The 22,242-nt window shown below is 43.8% G+C and overlaps 1 protein-coding gene and 1 long non-coding RNA gene across 8 annotated transcripts in view; both read right to left on the reverse strand.

Moving 5' to 3' along the window:
• The window catches only part of ESRP1 (epithelial splicing regulatory protein 1), a 69,112-nt gene extending 61,691 nt beyond the window's left edge, over positions 1 to 7,421 (reverse strand). For 2 of the 7 annotated variants that reach the window (XM_050800502.1, XM_050800497.1), the window contains exons 1-4: positions 6,961 to 7,420; positions 6,326 to 6,454; positions 5,022 to 5,135; positions 2,179 to 2,293 (exon numbers count right to left, since the gene is read on the reverse strand). In XM_050800502.1, coding sequence (XP_050656459.1) covers positions 2,179 to 2,293; positions 5,022 to 5,135; positions 6,326 to 6,454; positions 6,961 to 7,092 — 490 coding nt within the window. In that variant the 5' untranslated portion in view covers positions 7,093 to 7,420. Of the gene's footprint in view, positions 1 to 2,178; positions 2,294 to 5,021; positions 5,136 to 6,325; positions 6,455 to 6,960 lie in introns of all 7 variants that reach the window. The other 5 variants (XM_050800498.1, XM_050800500.1, XM_050800499.1 and 2 more) reach the window with 4 other exon arrangements.
• The window catches only part of LOC126960869 (uncharacterized), a 289,975-nt gene that overhangs the window by 146,497 nt on the left and 121,236 nt on the right, over positions 1 to 22,242 (reverse strand). The gene's annotated exons all lie outside the window — the stretch shown is intronic.

Consider the following 22,242-nt stretch of genomic DNA (forward strand, 5'->3'; position numbering starts at 1 on the left):
CCTCAGAAATTGGTCTGGTAGCCTAGTCAGGGAAATTAAGTATTCCTCTGAATAGCAGTCAAAATAACTGACCACAGCAGCAATGTAACACAAAAACCGTTGCTAAGAAAGCTTATTAGCATTTCTAACTTGTTAAATGAGAAAGACATGTACAAGTATGATATTAAATATTAAAACATTTAAGAATAAAATCCACTTTTTTTGAGACAGGGTCTTGCTCTGTTACCCAGGCTGGAGTGTAGTGGCACAATTACAGCTCACTGCAGCCTCGACTTCCTGGGTTCAAGCAATCCTTGCACCTCAGCCTCCTAAGTAGAGCTGGGACTACAGCCTTATGCAACCATGTGCAGCTAATTTTTTTATTTTTTGTTGACATTGTGTTTCTCTATATTGCCCCGGCGCAATAATCCTTAATATACTTCCTTTCCTTACTGAAGTTGTTTTTTTCATTTTTTAAAATATTTTTATTTCATTTTACTTTTTGTAGAGATGGGTTCTCGCAATAATGCCCAGGCTGGTGTCAACACTCCTGGTCTCAACCCATCCTCCCTCCTCAGCCTCCCAAAGTGCTGGTATTACAGACGTAAGCCACCCCGTCCAACCAGAAGTTGTCTTTTTCTAAATTAAGATAGCTTATTAGATTTTTCCTCCACTGTCTTCTAATTTTTCTCTAGGTACTCTGGCTATTTTGTAGAAGACCAACTATCTGCATCAAAAAGTTTTATACTTAAGAACTGAATTGTGTTCCCCACCTCCCCCAAAGTCCTATGTTGAAGCCCAACCCCCAATTTAACTATCTGGAGAGAGGGTCTTTAGGAGTTAAGTTTAAATGAGGTCAAAGGGTGGAGGGGTCTAATTAGATAGGGCAGTGACCTTGTAAGAAGATAACTCCTTCTGCTATCCCCCCAGAAAAGGTGGCTAGCTACCTGCAAGCCAGGAAGAGCTGTCACCAGAACCTGACCATGCTGACACCCTGATTTTGGACATCCCAGCCTCCAAAACTGTGAGAAAGTAAATTTCTGTTGTTTAAGCTTCCTGGTCTATGGTATTTGTTATGGAAGCTTGAGCTGTCTAATACAACATTCAAACCAACAGAACAACCAGTGAGAATTTTTCTGCTGTACCAACTTTTTAACAAAATTCTTATAAGAATTCTGTCACAGTGAACTTATTCCACCCTCTTCCCAACACTAGCGGTCATGCTAAGCCAAAATTCCAGCTACCTGACTCCAAGAAGAAGGCAAAGGAAAATGGATTTGACCTGTTTACAAGTAGTTATGAAATATATGCAAGCAAACTTCAATCAGGAAAAAAAATCCTGAAGTAACACAAAAACCAGGCTTTAGTTCCTGAAAATGAATGAGAAAGTTTGGGAATAAGCATCTACAACCCACAAGTTACTGAAGGTAACTTAGTTTTAACTTCATGATGACTCTCACAGTGGCTTTTGGGAAGCCACCCAAGGCAACAATTACTCAACTTTACATCTGATATATTAGCACATGCCTGCTTATTAGTTAGCACTTTAAAGACTTAATGAATGTAAGATGATGGGTCATTTGTGATTATAGATTTGTAATTATAAAATTACTTTTACAATATATCATGCATCAAATATATTATTTTGGTAACTAAAGAATGTGGGGAACAATCCAGACCCCCATTTTATCATCTTCAAAGATGGCTTATTATAATTAGCATAATCTTGTATTTGAAAAACTCAGGGGAGGCTAAAAGCGGGACCAGTGAACTGCAGTTTGTAAAGGGGATATATCCACTAATTAAAAAAATTATTTGACTTCATTCTAAAGAAGCCAAAATAAACCCTAAAATCACAGTAACCAAGAAAAAGTGGCCTTAGACTCTGCACTGAAGTCTTCATGTTCTTTCTCCAGCGCACACACACACATTACATAATCTGAAACTGAATCCTATTCTACATGTGATCACCTCACCAAAAAATCCATCTCCAAATCCATCCAACCATCTGATTAATTATAACTACTTTCAAAGACGTCTATAATTGTGTTAGTTTCTCAGCAGAGTAGACAAATTTTGGACAGGCCAATTTTATCCATATGCTGACAAAATTTAAAATGTTTGAAAGTTTCTTGAATTACCATTTTTTTCCTGGAACTATCTTTTCAAATGATTCTTGAGTAATGATTTAAAGGATACACTCTGTCATTGCAGCAACATCCAGTTTGTCAATATCAGGTGAACCAGGGCAACACTTCTTGAATTCTTTTCGAAGATCAAAAAAGGAATAGAAGCATTCAGGTAATAGTACATTCTGAGGAAGGACAAAGTAGATACTGTTAACTAGGTGAATTTGGTTCAATGTTTCTCTTACAATTAGGAACCTAAAAATTGAAATATAAGCATATTTTACAATGGAAAAAATTTAAATTTTAATGTAAGAGTTGCTTTATTTTTAAAAGTTGGTCCTGTTTCTATATTAGATCCTATGTACCAGTCTCATGAAAAAAAATTATTGTTTTAAGGCAGTGGATTACCATGTTTGTGCTTCAGTATGCATTCCATTCGAAACAATTCTGAAGCTGTGATACATTTGGGCTGTTATACTTCATATTTTCTGGCTGTTAATACTACTCTTTTTTCCAGCCATAACCATTTTAGAACATCTGTATTTTCAGGCAGCACTAGCAGCCCTTTCAGTTTTCATACAGATGCAGGATTAGATTGTAAAACTGGGTAGTTCTAACTATTGGGTTCTAATAATGCATATTTTCAGTAGTAAGTGAGATTAGAATAGTAAATTCCTGATTAACTGAAAAGGCTTATTTTTGTGCCAAATAATAGTCCCACATTAGTCTTCTTGACCAATATTGTAGCTGTACCTTTGAACTCAAACTAGACTTCAAACAAAAACAAAAACAAACTCACAAATCCCAAAGGCAAAGGAGAAATTGTTACTGCTATTCTTAGCTATTAGCACCACTACTGTGGCTATTAAGCAAAGCACAATTGTCTGGACAAATATTACACTACTGTTTCTTTTGTTGTTTTCTTAACAAAATAACTCAGCATTGGATAACTTTTAAAGATAATCCTTTTAAAAACTCAATTTAGATTTTTCTTAAAATTTCAAAATTGTTTGTGTTAATTTGCTGGGAATTTTTACCCATTTTTACATTAGAACATCAAGGAAATTAAGACTTTTAAATGTTAAATGTTCATGCAAAATGTCTCCTCTCCAAGTTCCTTCTATTGGATTTTATTAGATGTGACCTATTCATGCTGTATTCTGAAATCAGTATTGCTGCATCATGGTCACAGCTTTTAAAAAAGTTAACAACTAAAAGAACCATGAAACCTGCCTATTACCTACAAAGATGCTCACTTAAAAGCTGTTTGTAAGGACAGTAACTCACATGTTCAACAATAATCAGTTTAAGTTGTTGTGTCCATTTAAAATACTGAGTATTTTATTTAGTGCTTATAACAATGTTGATGTTCTATTAAATAATGTAGGCTAAAAGGCTTATGCAGTATGAATGCTCTTTGTAAATAATGCTTGTCTACAGAATTCTGGAAGAATATATCCAAACATGTTCATGTTAGAGAAGAACATTTTAATGTATTGAGTGGCAGGATTATTTCATGTTTTGCCATTTTCCCTTTAATGAATATACAGGATTACTTTCACTATAAAATTGTTTTAGTTTCTGTATTTAATCAAAATCCTAATAGTAGTGGCTGAGGAAAAAGTCTTACTTTTTCTCCAGATGTTTTCCTATACCCAAAGTAGTCCACCTAAATAATGAAAACAGCTATTTTCCTCTGACCCAACAGAAAAGATTAAGTCTTGTCCTTCTGTCATGTGAGTCTGGGAGGAAAAAAGTAATCCTTACTTATCACTATTTCTGGTAAGGATGTAGCAACTAGTCTAGCATTTAATTTTTTAAAAAAATTCTTCCCCTTTTATCAAATAATTACTAAGACTCATATAAAAGGAGAGATTTCCTGAAGACATAAGAACTTGAGTTACTCCTTCAAACTTTTTAAATTGTCATAATATATTAAACGAAATAAAATCTGTGCTTACTTGCCTGGGTCATTTGTCAGTCTACATCTTTCATTGCAAGCCTTGCCTCATACAGGTACCTAAATATATTCTACTTCCATCTTTTCAAGCTCAGTGCCTGCCTACCACAATAAAAAGTTACAGCTCAAACTAATTTAAGTTGTTAAGAGACAGTGTATTAGCAATGATTGGCTACACTGGGTGGGTTGCCTCTGCCGTTCCTTTTCCCACAGCCTCTTGGTATTTATCCAGGGAGAGAAATCACATTTTACCTATAGTAAGACTATATTTCTCTCACTCTGTAATCCTCTCTATGTCAGAAAAATGAGCAAAGGTAAAAGATGAGGGTGACCCTTTTGTTTTGATGCAAGAATCAGTTTTGAACATTTACTTAAAATCAGACAAAGTGAAGAGTGCTACGATTGTGGTTTCACTAGATATAACGTTGTCTTATTTAAGTAGCCTTTTTAATGAAATGATTAGAAATACAACTTTAAAGGTTTAATTCTTTTTTCCTTCCTTTCTAGGATTTTCAACACAAATGGGAATATTATGACATACTAAAAATAGTTCTTTCCTCTCTATAGTTATTTTAAATGTCAAAAATTCACACTCCATATTAGCTTTGGGAAAGGGAGAGTGTCATGCATCTTGAAAATTGGACATAAAGAGACTATTTTAAGTTACCAAAGAGTATGTTTGTATATACATAACACCAGATTTATATTTTAATAATTTTTAAGAGTATGGTTCAGTAAAACATTAAGTACATTAACATATTTTGCAACCATAACCACCATCCATTTCCAGAGCTTTTTCATCTTCCCAAACTGAAATTCTGTACTCATTAAAATAACTCCCTATATGCATATTTTTAAAAACCGAGAAACTTGAATAAAGCAAAAATTTTTAAAAACTTCCAGTCACCCCAAAGGTCCAACCATTTTTTTTTTCCAGAAGCCAGCACTCTTACCTTCTTGGAAGCCTCAGGATGCAGGATTTGCCTGACATGAAGCTGCCCATCAGTACAGAGACAGAAAGAAGTCCCTACTCCAATATTCAGTTCATTGCTCACTGACTGGTTAAACTGCAAGAACAAGATACACACAGGGATGCAACTGATGCACCATTTAGAAACTCTGCAAAGTAACTCCCCTTGGCGATAGCCAGAGAAAACTGAGATAAGGGCCCTGATGGGGGACACCGGTGCTGGGGCAACCTTGGAAAGACAGACTCCTTTCCCACAAACCTCCTTACTTCCTCGAGGTAGGGAAGCTTTCCAATCAATCCGCAGTTCGCGCCCAGGAGAAACTTGTCAATGCATTCTCCCTTCTGTTTTTACAAAAAAATTCACTCAAGACTTAAGTCAGATGTCTCATCTCATCAGCAGGTTGCCTTCAGATTACATCATTCCTTAGTGTTACTTTTTGTTTGTTTGGATGTGCCAGGCTTAAGACCCCAGCTTCTGATAAACAAATACGGGTACTGGGTATACAGATCTGGAAGGATAGCTTTCTCCTATAACTCGAGGCTCGTGTGCTAGGGCAGAGGTCATGAGAGCGCAGAGCATTCATCTGTGCACAGGTTTAGCACCCCGCCCTACCCGATCCGGCACCCGTCAGCACCCCGGAACAGCCGGTTTTTAGGTCACCTCAGTCCTAATAAGGGGATTCCATCAGTTCCGCAGTGACCCAACGGGCAGCCTTGCACGTTCGGACCTCAAAAACCTCCCTGGTCCTGGGACCAAGGCCACTAAAGAAATAACGACGGACCGAGCCTTTCGTTGGGAGTTCAGAAGCCTGAAACCAGGCAGGCACCTTCAAGTTCCGACCCAAACTGTGCTACTTCTTGCACACCCGCGGGCCCGCCTGGACGTCTACGCCACAGCGCCCTCTGCCCGAAGGCTGTGGGCCCAAACCCCGCAGGGGAGCGGCGCGTCTAGGGTCTGGACCTGGAGATGGGGGCGCTAGGATTCAAACTCCGCACGTCAATCAATTGGCAAAATGGAGCTGACTCTCCCGCTCCAGTAACTACTCTGGAAGCAACTCGAAAACTAGTGAATGTCGGTCCCAAACCCTTGGGGCCGGGAGGTGAAGAGAAGCAGCGACCCCCGCCCAAACGGTGCGCTCCGGCCCTCAGACGGGGCTCCCACCCACGCGGCCGGGCGGGAGTCTTGCCACCCTGCTCCGGGAACACGCGTGGGCCGCCCTGAGAGGGCGTAGGGTGCGGTGGGGTTGGGCCCAGGCTGGGGTGGGCGGCGTGACCCGGGGCTGTCACCTGTCGGAGGGCTTGGTCCAACTGCGACGCCGAGGACAGGCTTTCGACGTCTATTTTAGTTTCTTCTTTGCAGTCCTCCGTCAGTTCCAACTGATCCGGTCTAACTAGTACTTCGTGCAACTGTCCCACCTCCGAAGGTAGAGAAGCAGGGGTCAATTTCCCTCAATTTCGGAGCTGCTTTCTGCACCCTCCACCCTCGCTCCCCTGCTGGGGGGACCCGCGCCTCTCTAGGGGTCCGGACGCAGAATCAAAGCTCTTGACTCGCCATCGGCTCCAGTGCGTTCCTGCCCCCCCGCCCCACCCCCCACCCGATAGGTCGGAAAGGCCCTGGAAGTGGATCCCGGGGCCTCCGAGACCCCACCTCGTCTCGGCGGGGCGTCCCCCGACGGCCAAAGAACCATTCTCGGTAGCGCTGGCCTCCCCACCTGAGCCAGGTTGCGGAGGGCTGAAATGGCTCCAAGGCAGTTGGCCAACAAGTTTGGTTTTACTCTAGCTTCCCTAGGCCGCGGGTCCAGACTCACAAGGGGGCAAACAAGAGCACTTATTTACCTACCTCCACCCCCCTCCCCGCCCAAACCTCTACTACAAACTTCTTGCCCCATTCCTTGCATTTAGACGAAAACGTGAAGAAATACCTTCTTGTTGGCCAGATCCACGACTTTCCAGAACAGCAGGATCAGCTCCTTCTCATCCGAGCCTAGCTTGGCCCCGGTGGCCCCAGCAGTGATCCCAAAAAGCACCACCAAGTAATCCGGAGAGGCCGTCATGACGATAGGTGGGGAGGGGGAGAAGGGGGGGGTCAGGAGGAGGTAAGGCGGGGTGGAAGTGAGAACGAAAAAACCTGTGCTAAACCCTCTTCTAAGAGAAAAAGAAAGAGCGCCCACCCCCCCTCCTCGCTGCTGCTACTGCAAAAGGCGGTAACCAACCACCCAAGCCCACACCTGGCCGGTGCTCCACGCCCAGGGCAGGAAGGGGGGTGGGAAGGAGGGCGCAGGAGGCCTGCCCTTTTTGTATTCAGTTGCCCGGGCGTCTATGCAAAAAGCCTGGAGCAATGCTGCACCCCCGGGAGGCAGGCAATGGCTGAAAGCTTTTCTGTTTTGGGATGTGGCTCTACCTGCCCGCCCCTTCCCCCTCCCCCACGTGGTGCAGGTAAGAGACACCTGGCGGCGCCGGCCCATTGGCTCCTTCAAACCACGACGTGGCAGCGGTGGGGGAGGAGGCCGCTTGGGGAGGGGGAAGAAGGGGCGGGAGACAATGGCTGGATGAATGGAGAGGCCAGGGCGAGAGAGGAGGAGGGGGAGGCGCGAGGGGCGGGAAGAGGCGGTTGCCATCCAGAGGGTAGACGAGGCCAGACGGGAAAAGGGCTCAGAGAGGTAAAGGGCGCGGAGTCACTGGGGGGAGGGGTCCCCACTGAGAGGTGCGGGGCGGGGGGGCTCGGAGAATACCGGCTGCGGGGAACGAAGCCGAAGGTTCTGAAGGGTCAAGCGAAAAGGCCAGGTACAGGGAGGCGAAAGGAGGCCAGAGGTGAGGCCCGGGGCGCGGAGCTGCCCAGGGCGCGGCGCCGGTGGAGGACGAACCGCTGAGGGAGGGACCTGCCAACCGCAGCCAGGAGGTGGCAGGGGCAACTGCCGATCCCCGGAAAAGCCGCTCCCGAGCTAACACACCTTTCAGTGCAAACATCAGGAGAAATCCTGCGAGCCCTCCCCTTCTCCTGGCCGGAGCCCGGGTGCACGCTCTTCCCAAACGCGCCGCAGTGCCCACCTTCCGGAGAGGAACCCGGCGCACGGCAGAGCCGGACGCCCCGGGCTGGACGCCCAGCCACCTAGTCACGCCCCAGGACGCAGTTACTCACCGCGCGCAAAGCAGCCGGGGGACCCTGCAAGGAAACTCGGGCACAATGGAGCCCGCTCGTTTTTCTCTCAACTCTAAATGCTCTGTCTGGTTTGGTCCAGGCTGCTAGTTTGAAGCTGGAACAATCTCCAGGGCTGGGGCCCATTTTCTTTTATTTGCCTTGGGCCCCAAATGAAAAGCATCTAACCGCATGCCTAATAAAAGTTTTCTTAATTCGGGCCAAGCAGGCTTCTTCCCAGGTTCTGCGCCCTGATCCCATTCCCTCTGCTCATGCGTTTGTTATTGTATTGGAGTGTGTTGACCAAGCTCCCAAACAACCTTCCTTGCTCTACCTCAGCTTGGTCTGCCAGAGGCTCGTGCCCCCCCACCATCACCCCCAGCCACCACATCTGTGGCAGTATGTTGTTGGATCTTGTTGACATTTTAGAGAGAAAAGCGCTACGGGTGAAATTTTCTCGGGTTATACATCTCAAAGCGATTTGTTCTTGGGAACAGAATTCTGTCTGAAGTATTACTAATTCGGCTCCAGGTGTCCAGCCCCGTTCATATTCATGATGTGAAACGGGCAACCATGCACCTATCCCTGCCGAACCCACTCCGGGTACAAATCCTTTCAGAACGCGTGTCAAGGGAAGCTGGAGGCCCGGCTTTCCCACTGGGGGTTCAGGCTCCCGGGACGGGGGGAGAGGAGCCCGAGGCCCGTGCCGTCTCGTTTCCTGGCAGGAGAAGGTGCAGGCGGAGGCGGGGCCTCCCGTGATGCCGGTAGCAGCTCGCGTCCCCTTAGAGCGGGCGACGGCCAGGGTCCCACACTCGCAGCGCTGCGACGGCGCTCGAGACCTCCCTCGTCCGCTGCTTGAGTTCCAGAGTTGGGTGCTTCCTTGTCCTGGACTTCGGAGTGCGGAGTCATAAATGGATTCCGGCAGGCTTGCTGCAGTGGCCTCGCTTCTCCCTAGCCCCGGTAACTCCGAGCCACCCGTCCAGGCCCTCGGGCGTCGCGGGGGCAGGGACTGGGCGCGGAAGGAGGCAGGGAGGGACCTGGAAAAACCACCCAGATTGCATTGCAGTGGGCGAGGCCGCCTGGAGGAGCCGGTTCCAGCTAACCACCTCCCCGTCGGGCTCTCGGTGCGCGGTTCCCAGGTGCTCAGCTCTGCCGGGCCCAGGAGGTGCCGCCTCGCAGGGACGCGGAACCCGGTGCGTGGCCCCCGTGGGGCGGACCAGCTAGCGCGCGGCGGTCCGGAGGCTCGTAGCCAAGCAGGTGACTGTTGCTGAAAAAGTGGTTGGAACACTTCGGGAAACTGGGCCCCGCCTGTTCTTTCTAGGGCTTTGGAGTTTGGATTAATCATTTGTGTAGCCCGTTTGGATAAACCGAAGACTTTATTAAATCAGCGCATTTACCAGGAATTCCGCAGCAGTATCCACATTAGAATCTTGAGTCTTGGAGTTGACCATATTCACACAGACTTGCCTTCTTCCTGTTTAGTTTATGCCTTGTGTTCCGTTATTGGAACGCTAAGCTTGTGGGAGTTATTTACATCCTACTGCCCAAGGTCATCGCCAAGGTGTGATTTTTCACAAAAAGAATTTGCAACCTCCGGCGTAAATGGCTTAAGGAAGTCTAATCCCGGTTTCTGATTTTTTTTTTTTTATTTAAAGGTTAATCTTTTTTTTTTTTTTTTTTTTTTTTGTAATTTAAAAGTTAATCTTTCCGGGCCGGGCGCGGTGGCTCACGCCTGTAATCCCAGCACTTTGGGAGGCTGAGGCAGATCACGAGGTCAGGAGTTCGAGACCAGTCTGACCAACATGGTGAAACTCCGTCTCTACTAAAAACACAAAACTTAGTCGGGTGGGGTGGCGCACACCTGTAATCCCAGCTACTCGGGAGTCTGAGGCAGGAGAATCGCTTGAACCTGGGAGGTGGGGGTTGCAGTGAGCCAAGATCTGGCCATTGCAGTCCAGCCTGGGTGACAGAGCGGGAGTCCGTCTGAGGAAAAAAAAAAAAAAAAAAAAAGGTTAATCTTTCCAACTAGGTTTTCAAGGATGAGGATTTTTTTTGTTGTTGTTCTCAAATGTATTCCCAGGGCTTGGAACAGAGCCTGATATATACTAGGCACTCAACAAATATTTGTTGAATGATTGTAATGAGTAACACCCATTTTTGCAGCTCTTTGTCTTCTGAGCCTAGGGCATAGTTCATCACTGCAGAGGTGAGATTGTCAAAATGGGAGTCTACAGGTAATTTAAGACTTAAATGTTTAAAGAGTAGGTGCTAATTCTTCAACAAACTTACTTTTGTTAAATTAAAATTGTAAAATGTGGTGGAGGGGTTGGAATATATGTAATTCAAGACAATTAGTTCTGAATACAAAAATGTTTTACTGTCTATCACCACCATCTATAAATCTAATTCAGTAAGGATAATCTGTGTAAGGTGGCTGGAAGGAACCTTGAGGAGAGAGGCTTATTTAAGTATTGGCGCAGGACCACACCTCAAACTCTCAAAACGCTGAGATTCTGTTGTTTTGTTTTGTGTTTTTAAGCACCAGACACCCAAGTTGAGGAACAACCTTTAAAATAACTGGCCTGTACTCTTACATACATTAAAGCCATCAAAGACAAAGACTGAAGAAAAACTTTTGCAGATTAAAGGAGTTTAAGAGACATGATCCTGAACCGGAAAAAGTAAAAAATAAAAAAATAAAAAGGTCTGTAGATTAAATAATAGTATTATATCCATGTTAATTTCCCGTTTGTTGTAATATTACTGTGGTTGGGCAAAAGAGTGTCTTTGTTGGTAGAAATATCTACTGAAGTATTTAGGGGTAAAGAGGAATCATGTCTGTAACTTAATCTCAAAAGGTTCAGACAAAATATATGTAAAGGGAATGATAAAGCAAATGCAATAAAATGTTAACATTGGGGAATCTGTATAAGGGAATTCTTTATACCATTCTTTGTAACTTTTCTGTAAGTCTAAAATTTCAAATCAAAAATAATTTTTTTAAGCATCAGGGGACATTTTGCTGCCACCGCCTTGCTGGTGGTTGGCAAGGCTCTGTGTCATGACTTTTTTTTTCTGTTAATCTAATGACTTATACTGTAAAATAAACCCATTTTCTTTGTTTTTTCCTTAGTGAATGAAAGAGGGTGAAAGAAAAGGTCACCATTTTCTGTATAGTAATCCTTTCATATACTTTAAGGTTGTTCTTAACTCACCTTTCATAGACTAAATAACTGCAAACTCTTCAAAGTTTTCATTGTGAATCTTACTTTCCTCCTCTTTAATTATCTTCATTACCCTCCCTTGACCCTTTTTCTCATCACTTTTAGAGAGCAGCTCTTGAGCTGGACAGAATACAAATGTGTCTGCTGGGGCCTCATTGTTGACGCAGTGGTACCTATATGTCATAATCTTTTCTTATTTTTTTTGAGATTCAATTATTTTTATTCCAAAGATATAAGTAAAAATGTGAGGCCAGGCATGGTGGTTAACACCTCTAATCCCAGCACTTTGGGAGGCCAAGGTGGGCAGATCACCTGAGGTCAAGAGTTCGAGACCAGCCTGGCCAACATGGTAAAACCTCATCTCTACTAAAAATAGAAAAAAAATTAGTTGAGCATGGTGGTGCATGCCTGTAGTCCCAGCAACTCAGGGAGGCTGAGGCAGGAGAATCACTTGAACCCAGGAAGCAGAGGTTGTGTGAGCCAAGATCATGCTACTGCATTCCAGCCTGGTGACAGGGTGAGACTCCATCTCAAAAAAAAAAAAAAAAAAGAAAAAAAAGTGAACAGATATATTGATATAAAATTCATAAAACATATGGATATGTTAAAAAGGAGAAACTCAGGTTGCCTTTGAGGATAAGAATTGAGGGCCTATGTGTCAAGAATACTTTGCACAGTTACGCCGTGTGCGGTGGCTCACGCCTGTAATCCCAGCACTTTAGGACGCCGAGGCAGGCGGATCACGAGGTCAGATTGAGACCATCCTGGCTAACACGGTGAAACCCTGTCTCTACTAAAAATATAAGAAATTAGCCAGGCATGGTGGCGGGCCCCTGTAGTCCCAGCTACTCAGGAGGCTGAGGCAGGAGAATGGCGTGAACCTGGGAGGTGGAGCTTGCAGTGAGCCGAGATCATGCCACTGCACTCCAGCCTGGGCAACAGAGCAAGACTCAGTCTCAAAAAAAAAAAAAAAGAATACTTTGCACCGTTTATACTATTGCGATATTTGAACTTTTTTCCTTGTACATGTATAACTTTTTAAAAAGAATGAGAAATATTGTATAAGTGCAACTATTTTTACTATAAATCTTTATTTCCATAAAATTATCAGTAAGTGTGTGGTCAATAGCTCTTATTATATAGCTATGATATCTTTTGAATTTGTTTATCTGGTAACACTAGCTCATGTTTGTAAATCCTTTGGAACTCCCAAAATGATTTTACATACATGACCTAATTTGTAAGATTACGTTAGCTTTTCGGTTTTCTTGTCTTAATATGCGATTATCTATTGAACTGCAGTGTTTTTTTTTTCCCATCATGTCAACACACACAAAATAGGAAACCAGTAGTTGTAATTTTCTTGAGCAGTTCTTAATAGAATTTATTTAATAGTTTAGTACTTTTCTTTTATTAAGTATTGGACCAAGCTGTAATGGAATGATAAGACTCACACTTCCAGAACAGAGCCTTCTGTTAGTCGTGTGTTTATCCTGATGGCCATAGGACCATGGAAAATTCTGTCACGATATATGTCATCATCTTATTTGCAATGCAGTCCCCCTTTTAAGACTACGTAGCAGCACTACATTTACTGACTCAAGGTTCATTTGAGATCTCTAGATCTTTTTTTTTTTTTTTTCTTGAGACAGAGTTTCATTCTTGTTGCCCAGGATGGAGTGCAGTAGCACAATCAGGGCTCACCACAACCTCTGCCTCCCGGATTCAAGCTATTCTCCTGCCTCAGCCCCCCTAGTAGCTGGGATTACAGGCATGAGCCACCATGCCCCGCTAATTTTATATTTTTAGTAGAGATGGGGTTTCTCTGTGTTGGTCAGGCTAATCTCGAACTCTCGACTTCAGGTGATCCACCTGCCTCAGCCTCCCAAAGTGCTGTGATTATAGGCGTGGCCACCATGCCCGGCCCTCTAGATCTTTCTTAGTGTTTTAGTTGCACATACTTAGTTACTGTCTTGTTCTTATAAGAATATCTTCTAAGCGGGGCCTGGTGGCTCATGCCTGTAATTCCAGCACTTTGGGATGCTGAGGCGGGCAGATCGCTTGAGGTCAGGAGTTGGAGACCAGCCTGGCCAACATGGTGAAACCCCATCTTTACTAAAAATACAAAAATTAGACGGGCATGTTTGCAGACACCTGTAATTCCAGCTACTCGGGAGGCTGAGGCATGATAATAGCTTGAACCTGGGAGGCAGAGGTTGCAGTGAGTTGAGATCAGGCCACTGCACTCCAGTCTGGGCGACAGAGCAAGACTCCATCTCAAAAAAACAAAACAAAATATTCTACAGTGAATCAAAGTATGAAAATGTTCTCAAATTGTATAGCGGCAATGCTTTCACAAATCTTTTTATGTATCAAAAACCACTGAATTGTATACTTTAAAAGGGTTAATATTATGGCATGTGAATTATATTTCAGTTTTTAAAAAGCAAATCAAAGTAGAAACCTGTGTTCTGAGGCTACCAAAAGCCACTGATATTCTTAGTTATTCATACTAGATGCATTTGTAAAAGACATCATATTTTATACTCCCTGGACAAGTCTAGCCTCTGAAGTGGAGAGGCAAGGAGAAGTGATGGTCAAGATAAATAAATTATAATTTTCCATTACTCTGTGCATTACACATTTAAAGAAATTACTGGCCTGAACCTTTATTATAGCGATTATTACAGACCATGAGAAAAAGTATGGGTTTAATAGTTGGCTCTGCCATTTGCTACCTTGTGGCCTTGGGCATGTTCCTCAACCTCACAAGAACTCAGTTTCTACCTGTAAAAATGGGGATGTTGATGATATACACTTCATAGGTTTTAAGGAGAGAGATTTTGCGTAGAAAAGCTTCCCTAAGGAAAACAAACCTGAGAATCAGGAAGGTTACTACTGAAGAAGAATCTCCAAGTGAGGAGGGTTCTTTCAAGACAACCACAAAGGCTGATGATTCTCTGGCCTTAGCGTAGACAAAAGACACCATTGAGGCATTTGAGCAAGACTTTACTGACTGCTGTGTCATAGGGAAATACACAGAAAAATACAGATAGGGAAATGCGCCATTAATCTTCATGGTGCATGGCTTATAAGATCCCCCTGATCCTTGGGGATCACAGAACTGTTCCCATTTAACTGGGCGTCCAGGTAAAAGAGATGCCACCAAGAGAATTCCTCCCTCCTTACTCCTGGCCTTTTGGCCATCAAGGTATCAGTTACCCCTGTCCCCGAGCCCCTTGCCCAGGAGTAAGTCCCTGCCTCTCCCAAAGCCCAGAGAGAGGAAAGTACAGCAGCACGCCTTATCTTTTAAGTCAAGGTGGGGTTGACAAGGGTGAATGTTTAAAAAAAAAAAAAAAAGGAAGTTTTGTTTCTTTTCTTTCCTAAGGCCCTGTGCATCCCTGTAGCCTGCCTACTCACCTATCCATTTGGCTGATAAAGGGCCAATTTTATTATTCTGGCAAAATGTAACCTAAAAACCAGGAAATAGTTGTCACCCTGTTTTATGTCTGTTTGAAGTGTGTGAAATGGCCGGGTGTGGTGGCTCATGCCTGTAATCTCAGCACTTTGGGAGGCCAAGGCGGGCAGATCACCTGAGGTCAGTTCAAGACCAGCCTGGCCAACATGGTGAAACCCCGTGTGTGGGGCACGCCTGTAGTCCCAGCTACTCAGGAGGCTGAGGCAAGAGAATTGCTTGAACCCAGGAGGCGGAGGTTGCAGTGAACCAAAATTGCGCCCTTGCACTGCAGCCTGGGCGACAGAGGTGAAACTCCGTCTCAAAAAAAAAAAAAAACAAACTTTTTTTAAAATTTAAAAGCCTACTTTAACCTTGTTGCTCCCCTTTTCAGATTAAATTGGAGTTATGGAGTAAAATATATACCCTTTAGCTCAAATCTCAATCTATCTATGAAGCTTCCCACGTATATAAGCCCTCAGTGATTACCACCATAGATAGACTATATTACTTAAAATGCTACTCTGCATTATTTATTTCAAGTAGGCAATGATTTTCTTTTCTTAAAATTCTAGACTCCCCCAATTAACAGTCATGTTTCTCATGGCCTGTTTCATGCCCACTGTTAAATTCTTCTGTTTATGTATACAAGCAGTAGAACTTGCTCCTGCTTAGAACTTAGTGGAAAAGGGATTTGCCTGGGGTTTCCATCAATTCTGCTGTCCTTAGAGGAAAGAATAAACACTTCTGAAATCAAAGAACTGCTCCCAGTAATAGCACATCCCTTTCTTGTCCAAATGTGTATCCTTGCTTTAGGTAGTTGAGAAAGTATCATATTGTAACTAGAATTCGTTTCTTCAAATAATATTTTGAATCAGATCAACGTTCTACAGGACAATATAGAAAGTCATTAGTACTGGCCGGACGTGGTGGCTCACATCTGTAATCCCAGCACTTTGGGAGGCCAAGGTGGGCGGATCACGAGGTCAAGAGTTTGAGACCATCCTGGCCAACATGGTGAAACCTCATCTCTACTAAAACTACAAAACTTAGCTGGGTATGGTGGCGCATGCCTGTAGTCCCAGCTACTCGGGAGGCTGAGGCAGGAGAATCGCTTGAACCAGGGAGGCAGAGGTTGCAGTGAGCTAAGGTCACGCCACTGCACTCCAGCTAGCAACAGAGTGAAACTCTGTCTCAAAAAAAAAGAAAAGAAAAAGAAAAAAGCCATTAGTACTGATTCTCTCTGAGGAGTAGGCCATGGAGTTGATGGGAGTGACAGCAGAAAGGCAAAGGAGATCTTTACATATCATAAACGATAAGATTGCTTTTATTTGTTAAGCAGACACTGTGTACCAAGTACCATTCTAAGCCCTTATCTCATTTAATTCTCACAACCAAATGAGGTAGAGGTACTGTTTTTTGCCTCACTTACGACGGAGAAAATCAGAGTTAAAAATAACTTGGTCAGCCTGGCCAATATAGTGAGACTCAGTCTCTACCAAAAATAGAAACACTTAGCAAGGCATGGTGATGCATGTCTGTAGTCCCAGCTATTCAGGAGGTTGAGATAGAAGAATCGCTTGAGCCCAGAAACTTGAGGCTGCAGTGAGCCATGATTGCACCACTGCACTTCAGCCTGGGTGACAGGGTGAGGCCCCAATGCAAAAGAAAAGAAAAAAAAAAGGCATAGATGCTACTAACAGAACTGGGATTCCTAGCTAGGGAGTCTGACTCCAGAGACTGCTTTTAGCCAACATGCCATGCTGAATATGACCCCCTTATATATTTTGGAAAATCTTACTTATACACAAAAATAAGGCAGACTATGACAAAGTAAAACACTTTCCTATGAGATCTTGACTACAACACATGCACATGACCAATAACAAGCCACAAAAGTGAAAGTACAGTAAGTCTAATGTTTTAATGAGATCACATCTGAAATTCTATAACCTGCATGTTATCCCCTCAGATTGTTTATAAGATAGCCATGAATTATGAAGAACACTGGAAACATATTAAGTGACAATCTATAATAACTATGCATAGCACATTAGTTAGAATACATATTAAATATGTCATCAAGCCTTTTTTTATATATTTGGAAGAAACTAGTATTTTATTTCAACTCCTTCATTTCACAAGAAGCCAAAGAAGTTAAGTGACTTGCCCAACCAAGGTGACACAGTGAATTAGTGGCAGGACTGTACTCAAAGCTTAGGTCCCCTGGCTCCCATTTCAATGCTCTTTCCCTGTTGTGTCCATGGCTACCTAGAGAGTGTGCTCCCTCTGGAATATGCTGTTTTCTACATGGGATGTGGAGATGTCAGTGTATCTGGTTTTGCTTAAAATTAGTTATCTTGGGCCGGGCGCAGTAATATCACCCTTGTAATCCCAGCACTTTGGGAGGCCAAGGTGGGTGGATCACGAGGTCAGGGGTTCGAGACCAACCTGGCCAATATGGTGAAACCCCATGACTACCAAAAATACACACACACACAAATTAGTCGGGAGTGGTGGCACTCGCCTGTAGTCCCAGCTACTTGGGAGGCTGAGGCAGAAGAATCGCTTCAACCCGGAAGGCAGAGGTTGCAGTGAGCCGAGATCGTGCCACTGCACTCCAGCCTGGGTGACAGAGCAAGACTCCGTCTCAAAAACAAAACAAAACAAAACAAAACAGTAGTTATCTTGGGCCAGGCGCAGTGGCTCACGCTTGTAATCCCAGCACTTTGGGAGGCCGAGGCGGGCAGACCACTTGAGGACAGGAGTTCAAGACCTGCCTGGTCAACATGGTAAAACCCCATCTCAACTAAAAATACAAAAACAGGCCGGGCGCGGTGGCTCACGCCTGTAATCCCAGCACTTTGGGAGGCCGAGGTGTGTGGATCATGAGGTCAGGAGATCGAGACCATCCTGGCTAACACGGTGAAACCCCGTCTCTACTAAAAATGCAAAAAATTAGCTGGGCCTGGCGGCGGGTGCCTGTAGTTCCAGCTACTCAGGAGGCTGAGGCAGGAAAATGGCCTGAACCCGGGAGGCGGAGCTTGCAGTGAGCCGAGATCGCGCCACTGCACTCCAGCCTGAGCCACTGAGGGAGACTCCGTCTCAAAAAAAAAAAAAAAAAAAAAAAAACTAAAAACATTAGCCAGGCGTGGTGGCGGGTGCCAGCGCCTGGGGAGGCTGATGCAGAAGAATGACTTGAACCCAGGAGGCAGAGGTTGTCACAGTTAGCCGAGATCATGCAATTGTAATCCAGCGTGGTCAACAAGAGCAAAAAACTCATCTCAAAAAAAAAAAAAAAAAAAGTTACTTGGGCAAGAAAAGGATATTCTTGGTTGACAGATCTTGTTCACTGTAGCTTAGGTAATGGAAATGGGACTTGGATGGCCATTGTGATGCTGACATATCTCTTCTTGACACCCTGAAGTACTACGATTTTGGAGCTCGGCACATGAGAATTCAGAAGAGTTTGGGGGAGAGGGGCAGGAGGTGGAGAGTGGCATTTGGACAAGACTTTTTTTTTTTCTTTGAGATAGAGTCTCACTCCATCACCCAGGCTGGAGTGCAGTGGCGTGATCTCAGCTTACTGCAACATCCGCCTCCCAAGTTCAAGCATTCTCATGCCTCAGCCTCCCGAGTAGCTGGAATTACAGACCTGGGCTAATTACCATACCCGGCTAATTTTTGTATTTTTAGTAGAAATGGGATTTCGCCTTATTGACCAGGCTGGTCTCAAACTCCTGACCTCAAGTGATCTGTCCGCCTGCACCTCCCAAAGTGCTGGGATTACAGGTGTGAGCCACTGTGCCTGGCTGAGACATTCTTAAAAACAAAAAAAATTCAAAGACACTAGGTGAAGTGGCACATGCCTATAATCCCAACACTTTGGGAGGCTGAGGCCGGAGGATCGCTTGAGCTCAAGAAGTGCAAGACCAGACTGGGCAACATAGTGAGACAACATCTCCATAAAAAAGTACAAAAATCCACAGGGCTTGGTGGCACTCACCTGTGATCCCAGCTACTCAGGAAGCTGAGGTGGGGGGATGCCTGAGCCCAGGAGGCAGAGGTTGCAGTGAGCTGAGATTGTGCCACTGAACTCTAGCCTGGGCGGCAGAGCCAAACCCTGTCTCAAAAAAAAGAAGTTGAACCTCTTCCTCACACCACACAGAAAAATGAATTAAAAATAAGTGTCCATTACAAACCAGGCTATTGATAAAATAAAAATAAAAATAAAAAATAAATAAAATGATGGACCAAAATGTAAGAGTTAAATCTATAAAATGGGAAAAATGGAGTACATCTTCATGATTTTGTATTAGGCAATGGCTTCTTAAAAATTACTTCAGAAGAACAAGCAACAAAAGAAAAAAAAAGGATGAATTGAAATTCATTAAAATTAAAATCTTTAGTATACAAAGGACATGATCAAGAAAATGAAAAGACATCCCACAGAATGGGAGAAAATATTTGTAAATCATATATCCCATAAGGGTCTAGAATCCAGAATATACACTTTTTTTTTTTTGAGATGGAGTTTCCCTCCTGTTGCCAGGCTGGAATGCAGTGGCATGATCTCAGCTTACCACAGCCTCCGCCTCCTGGGTTCAAGCGATTCTCCTGCCTCAGCCTCTGGAGTAGCTGGAATTACAGGTATGTGCCACCATGCCCAGTTAATTTTGTATTTTTAGTAGAGATGGGGTTTCTCCATGTTGGTCAGGCTGGTCTCGAACTCCCGACCTCAGGTTATCCACCCACCTCGGCCTCCCAAAGTGCTGGGATTACAGGTGTGAGTCACCGTGCCCTGGTCAAAAAAATTTTATAACTAAAAAATGAAAGTTCTACTTGCTTTGGGGAAAAGAAAAAAGACAAATCACCCAATCAAAAAATGGGCAAAATATTTTAATGGACATTTCTTTAAGAAATGTACACCAGTCACAGTGGCTCACACCTATAATCCCAGCACTTTGGGAGGCCGAGGTGGGTGGATTGCTTGAGTCCAGGAGTTTGGGACCAGGCTGGGCAACATGGCGAAACCCATCTCTACAAAAATTAGCTGGGTGTGGTGGTGCTCAGCTGTGGTCCCAGCTACTTGGGAGGCTGAGGTGGGAGGATGGCTTCAGGAGGTCGAGGCTGCTGTAAGCTGAGATGGTGCCACTGCACTCCAGCCAGGGCAACAGAGTGAGACCCTGTCTCAAACAAACAAATATACACAAATATATATACACACACACACACACACACAATGGATAATAAGTACATGAAAAAATGCCCACAAGAAAATACCATTTTTATCTACACTAAACTGGCTAAAAAAAAAAAGTGTTGACAATATATGAAGAAATCAGAACCCTGATTCATTGTTGGGGGGATTGTAAAATGGTATAGCCATGTTGGGAAACAGCCGACAATTCCTCGAAAGGTTAAACAAAGAATTACAATGTGACTCAGCAATTCCCGTCCTAGGTATATACCCAAGAAATGTGAAGCCATATGTGCATGGAAAATCTTGTACACAAATGTTCATAGCAGTATTATTCATAATAGCCAAAAAGGAGAGGATCGCTTGAGCACAGGAGGTGGAAGTTGCAGTGAGCCAAGATGGCTGCACTGCACTCCAGCCTGGGCGACACAGTAAGACCCTGTCTCAAAAAAAAAAAAAAAAAAAAAAAAAAAAGCCAGAAAGTAGAAACAATCCAAATGTTCTTCAACTGATGAAAGGCTAAACAAAATGTAACACATCCCTACAAAAGAATATTAGTCTCACGAAGGCCAGCAGTGGGTGTTGACGCGATGTGATTTCTGCCCAGTGCTCTGAATGTCAAAGTGAAGAAATTCAATGAAGTGCGGGTAAATGGCAGGAGTAACTATGACTCTCTTAAGGTAGCCAAATGCCTCGTCATCTAATTAGTGACGCGCATGAATGGATAAACGAGATTCCCACTGTCCCTATCTACTATCCAGCAAAACCACAGCCAAGGGAACTGGCTTGGCGGAATCAGCGGGGAAAGAAGACCCTATTGAACTTGACTCTAGTCTGGGCAGGGTGAAGAGACATGAGAGGTGTAGAATAAGTGGGAGGCCCCCCATCCCCCTGTCCCCCCGAGGGGGGTGGGTGGGGTCCGCTGGCCTCGCTAGGATAGAATACCTAGGAATCCAACTTACAAGGGATGTGAAGGACCTCTTCAAGGAGAACTACAAATCACTGCTCAGCAAAATAAAAGAGGACACAAACAAATGGAAGAACACTCCATGCTCATGGATAGAAGAATCAATATTGTGAAAATGGCCATACTGCCCAAGGTAATTTATAGATTCAACGCCATCCCCATTAAGCTACCAATGACTTTCTTCACAGAATTGGAAAAAAACTACTTTAAAGTTCATATGGAACCAAAAAAGAATCCGCATTGCCAAGACAATCCTAAGCCAAAAGAACAAAACTGGAGGCATCACGCTACCTGACTTCAAACTATACTACAAGGCTACAGTAACCAAAACAACATGGTACTGGTACCAAAACAGAGATATAGACCAATGGAACAGAACAGAGCCCTCAGAAATAATACCACACATCTACAACCATCTTATCTTTGACAAACCTGACAAAAACAAGAAATGGGGAAAATCTTTCCTATTGAATAAATGGTGCTGGGAAAACTGGCTAGCCATATGTAGAAAGCTGAAACTGGATCCCTTCCTTATGCCTTATACAAAAATTAATTCAAGATGGATTAGAGACTTAAATGTTAGACCTAAAACCATAAAAACCCTAGAAGAAAACCTAGGCAATACCATTCAGGACATAGACATGGTCAAGGACTTCATGTCTAAAACACCAAAAGCAATGGTAACAAAAGCCAAAATTGACAAATGGGATCTAATTAAACTAAAGAGCTTCTGAACAGCAAAAGAAACTACCATCAGAGTGAACAGGCAACCTACAGAATGGGAGAAAATTTTTGCAAGCTACTCATCTGACAAAGGGCTAATATCCAGAACCTACAAAGAACTCAAATTTACAAGAAAAAAACAAACCATCCCATCAAAAAGTGGGTGAAGGATATGAACAGACACTTCTCAAAAGAAGACATTTATGCAGCCAACAGACACATGAAAAAATGCTTATCATCACTCACCATCAGAGAAATGCAAATCAAAACCATAATGAGATACCATCTCACACCAGTTAGAATGACAATCATTAAAAAGTCAGGAAACAACAGGTGCTGGAGAAGATGTGGAGAAATAGGAACACTTTTACACTGTTGATGGGACTGTAAACTAGTTCAACCATTGTGGAAGACAGTGTGGCGATTCCTCAAGGATCTAGAACTAGAAATACCATTTGACCCAGCCATCCCATTACTGGGTATATACCCAAAGGATTATA

This window comes from Macaca thibetana, chromosome 8, assembly GCF_024542745.1.
Source record: "Macaca thibetana thibetana isolate TM-01 chromosome 8, ASM2454274v1, whole genome shotgun sequence".
NCBI lineage: Eukaryota > Metazoa > Chordata > Mammalia > Primates > Cercopithecidae > Macaca > Macaca thibetana.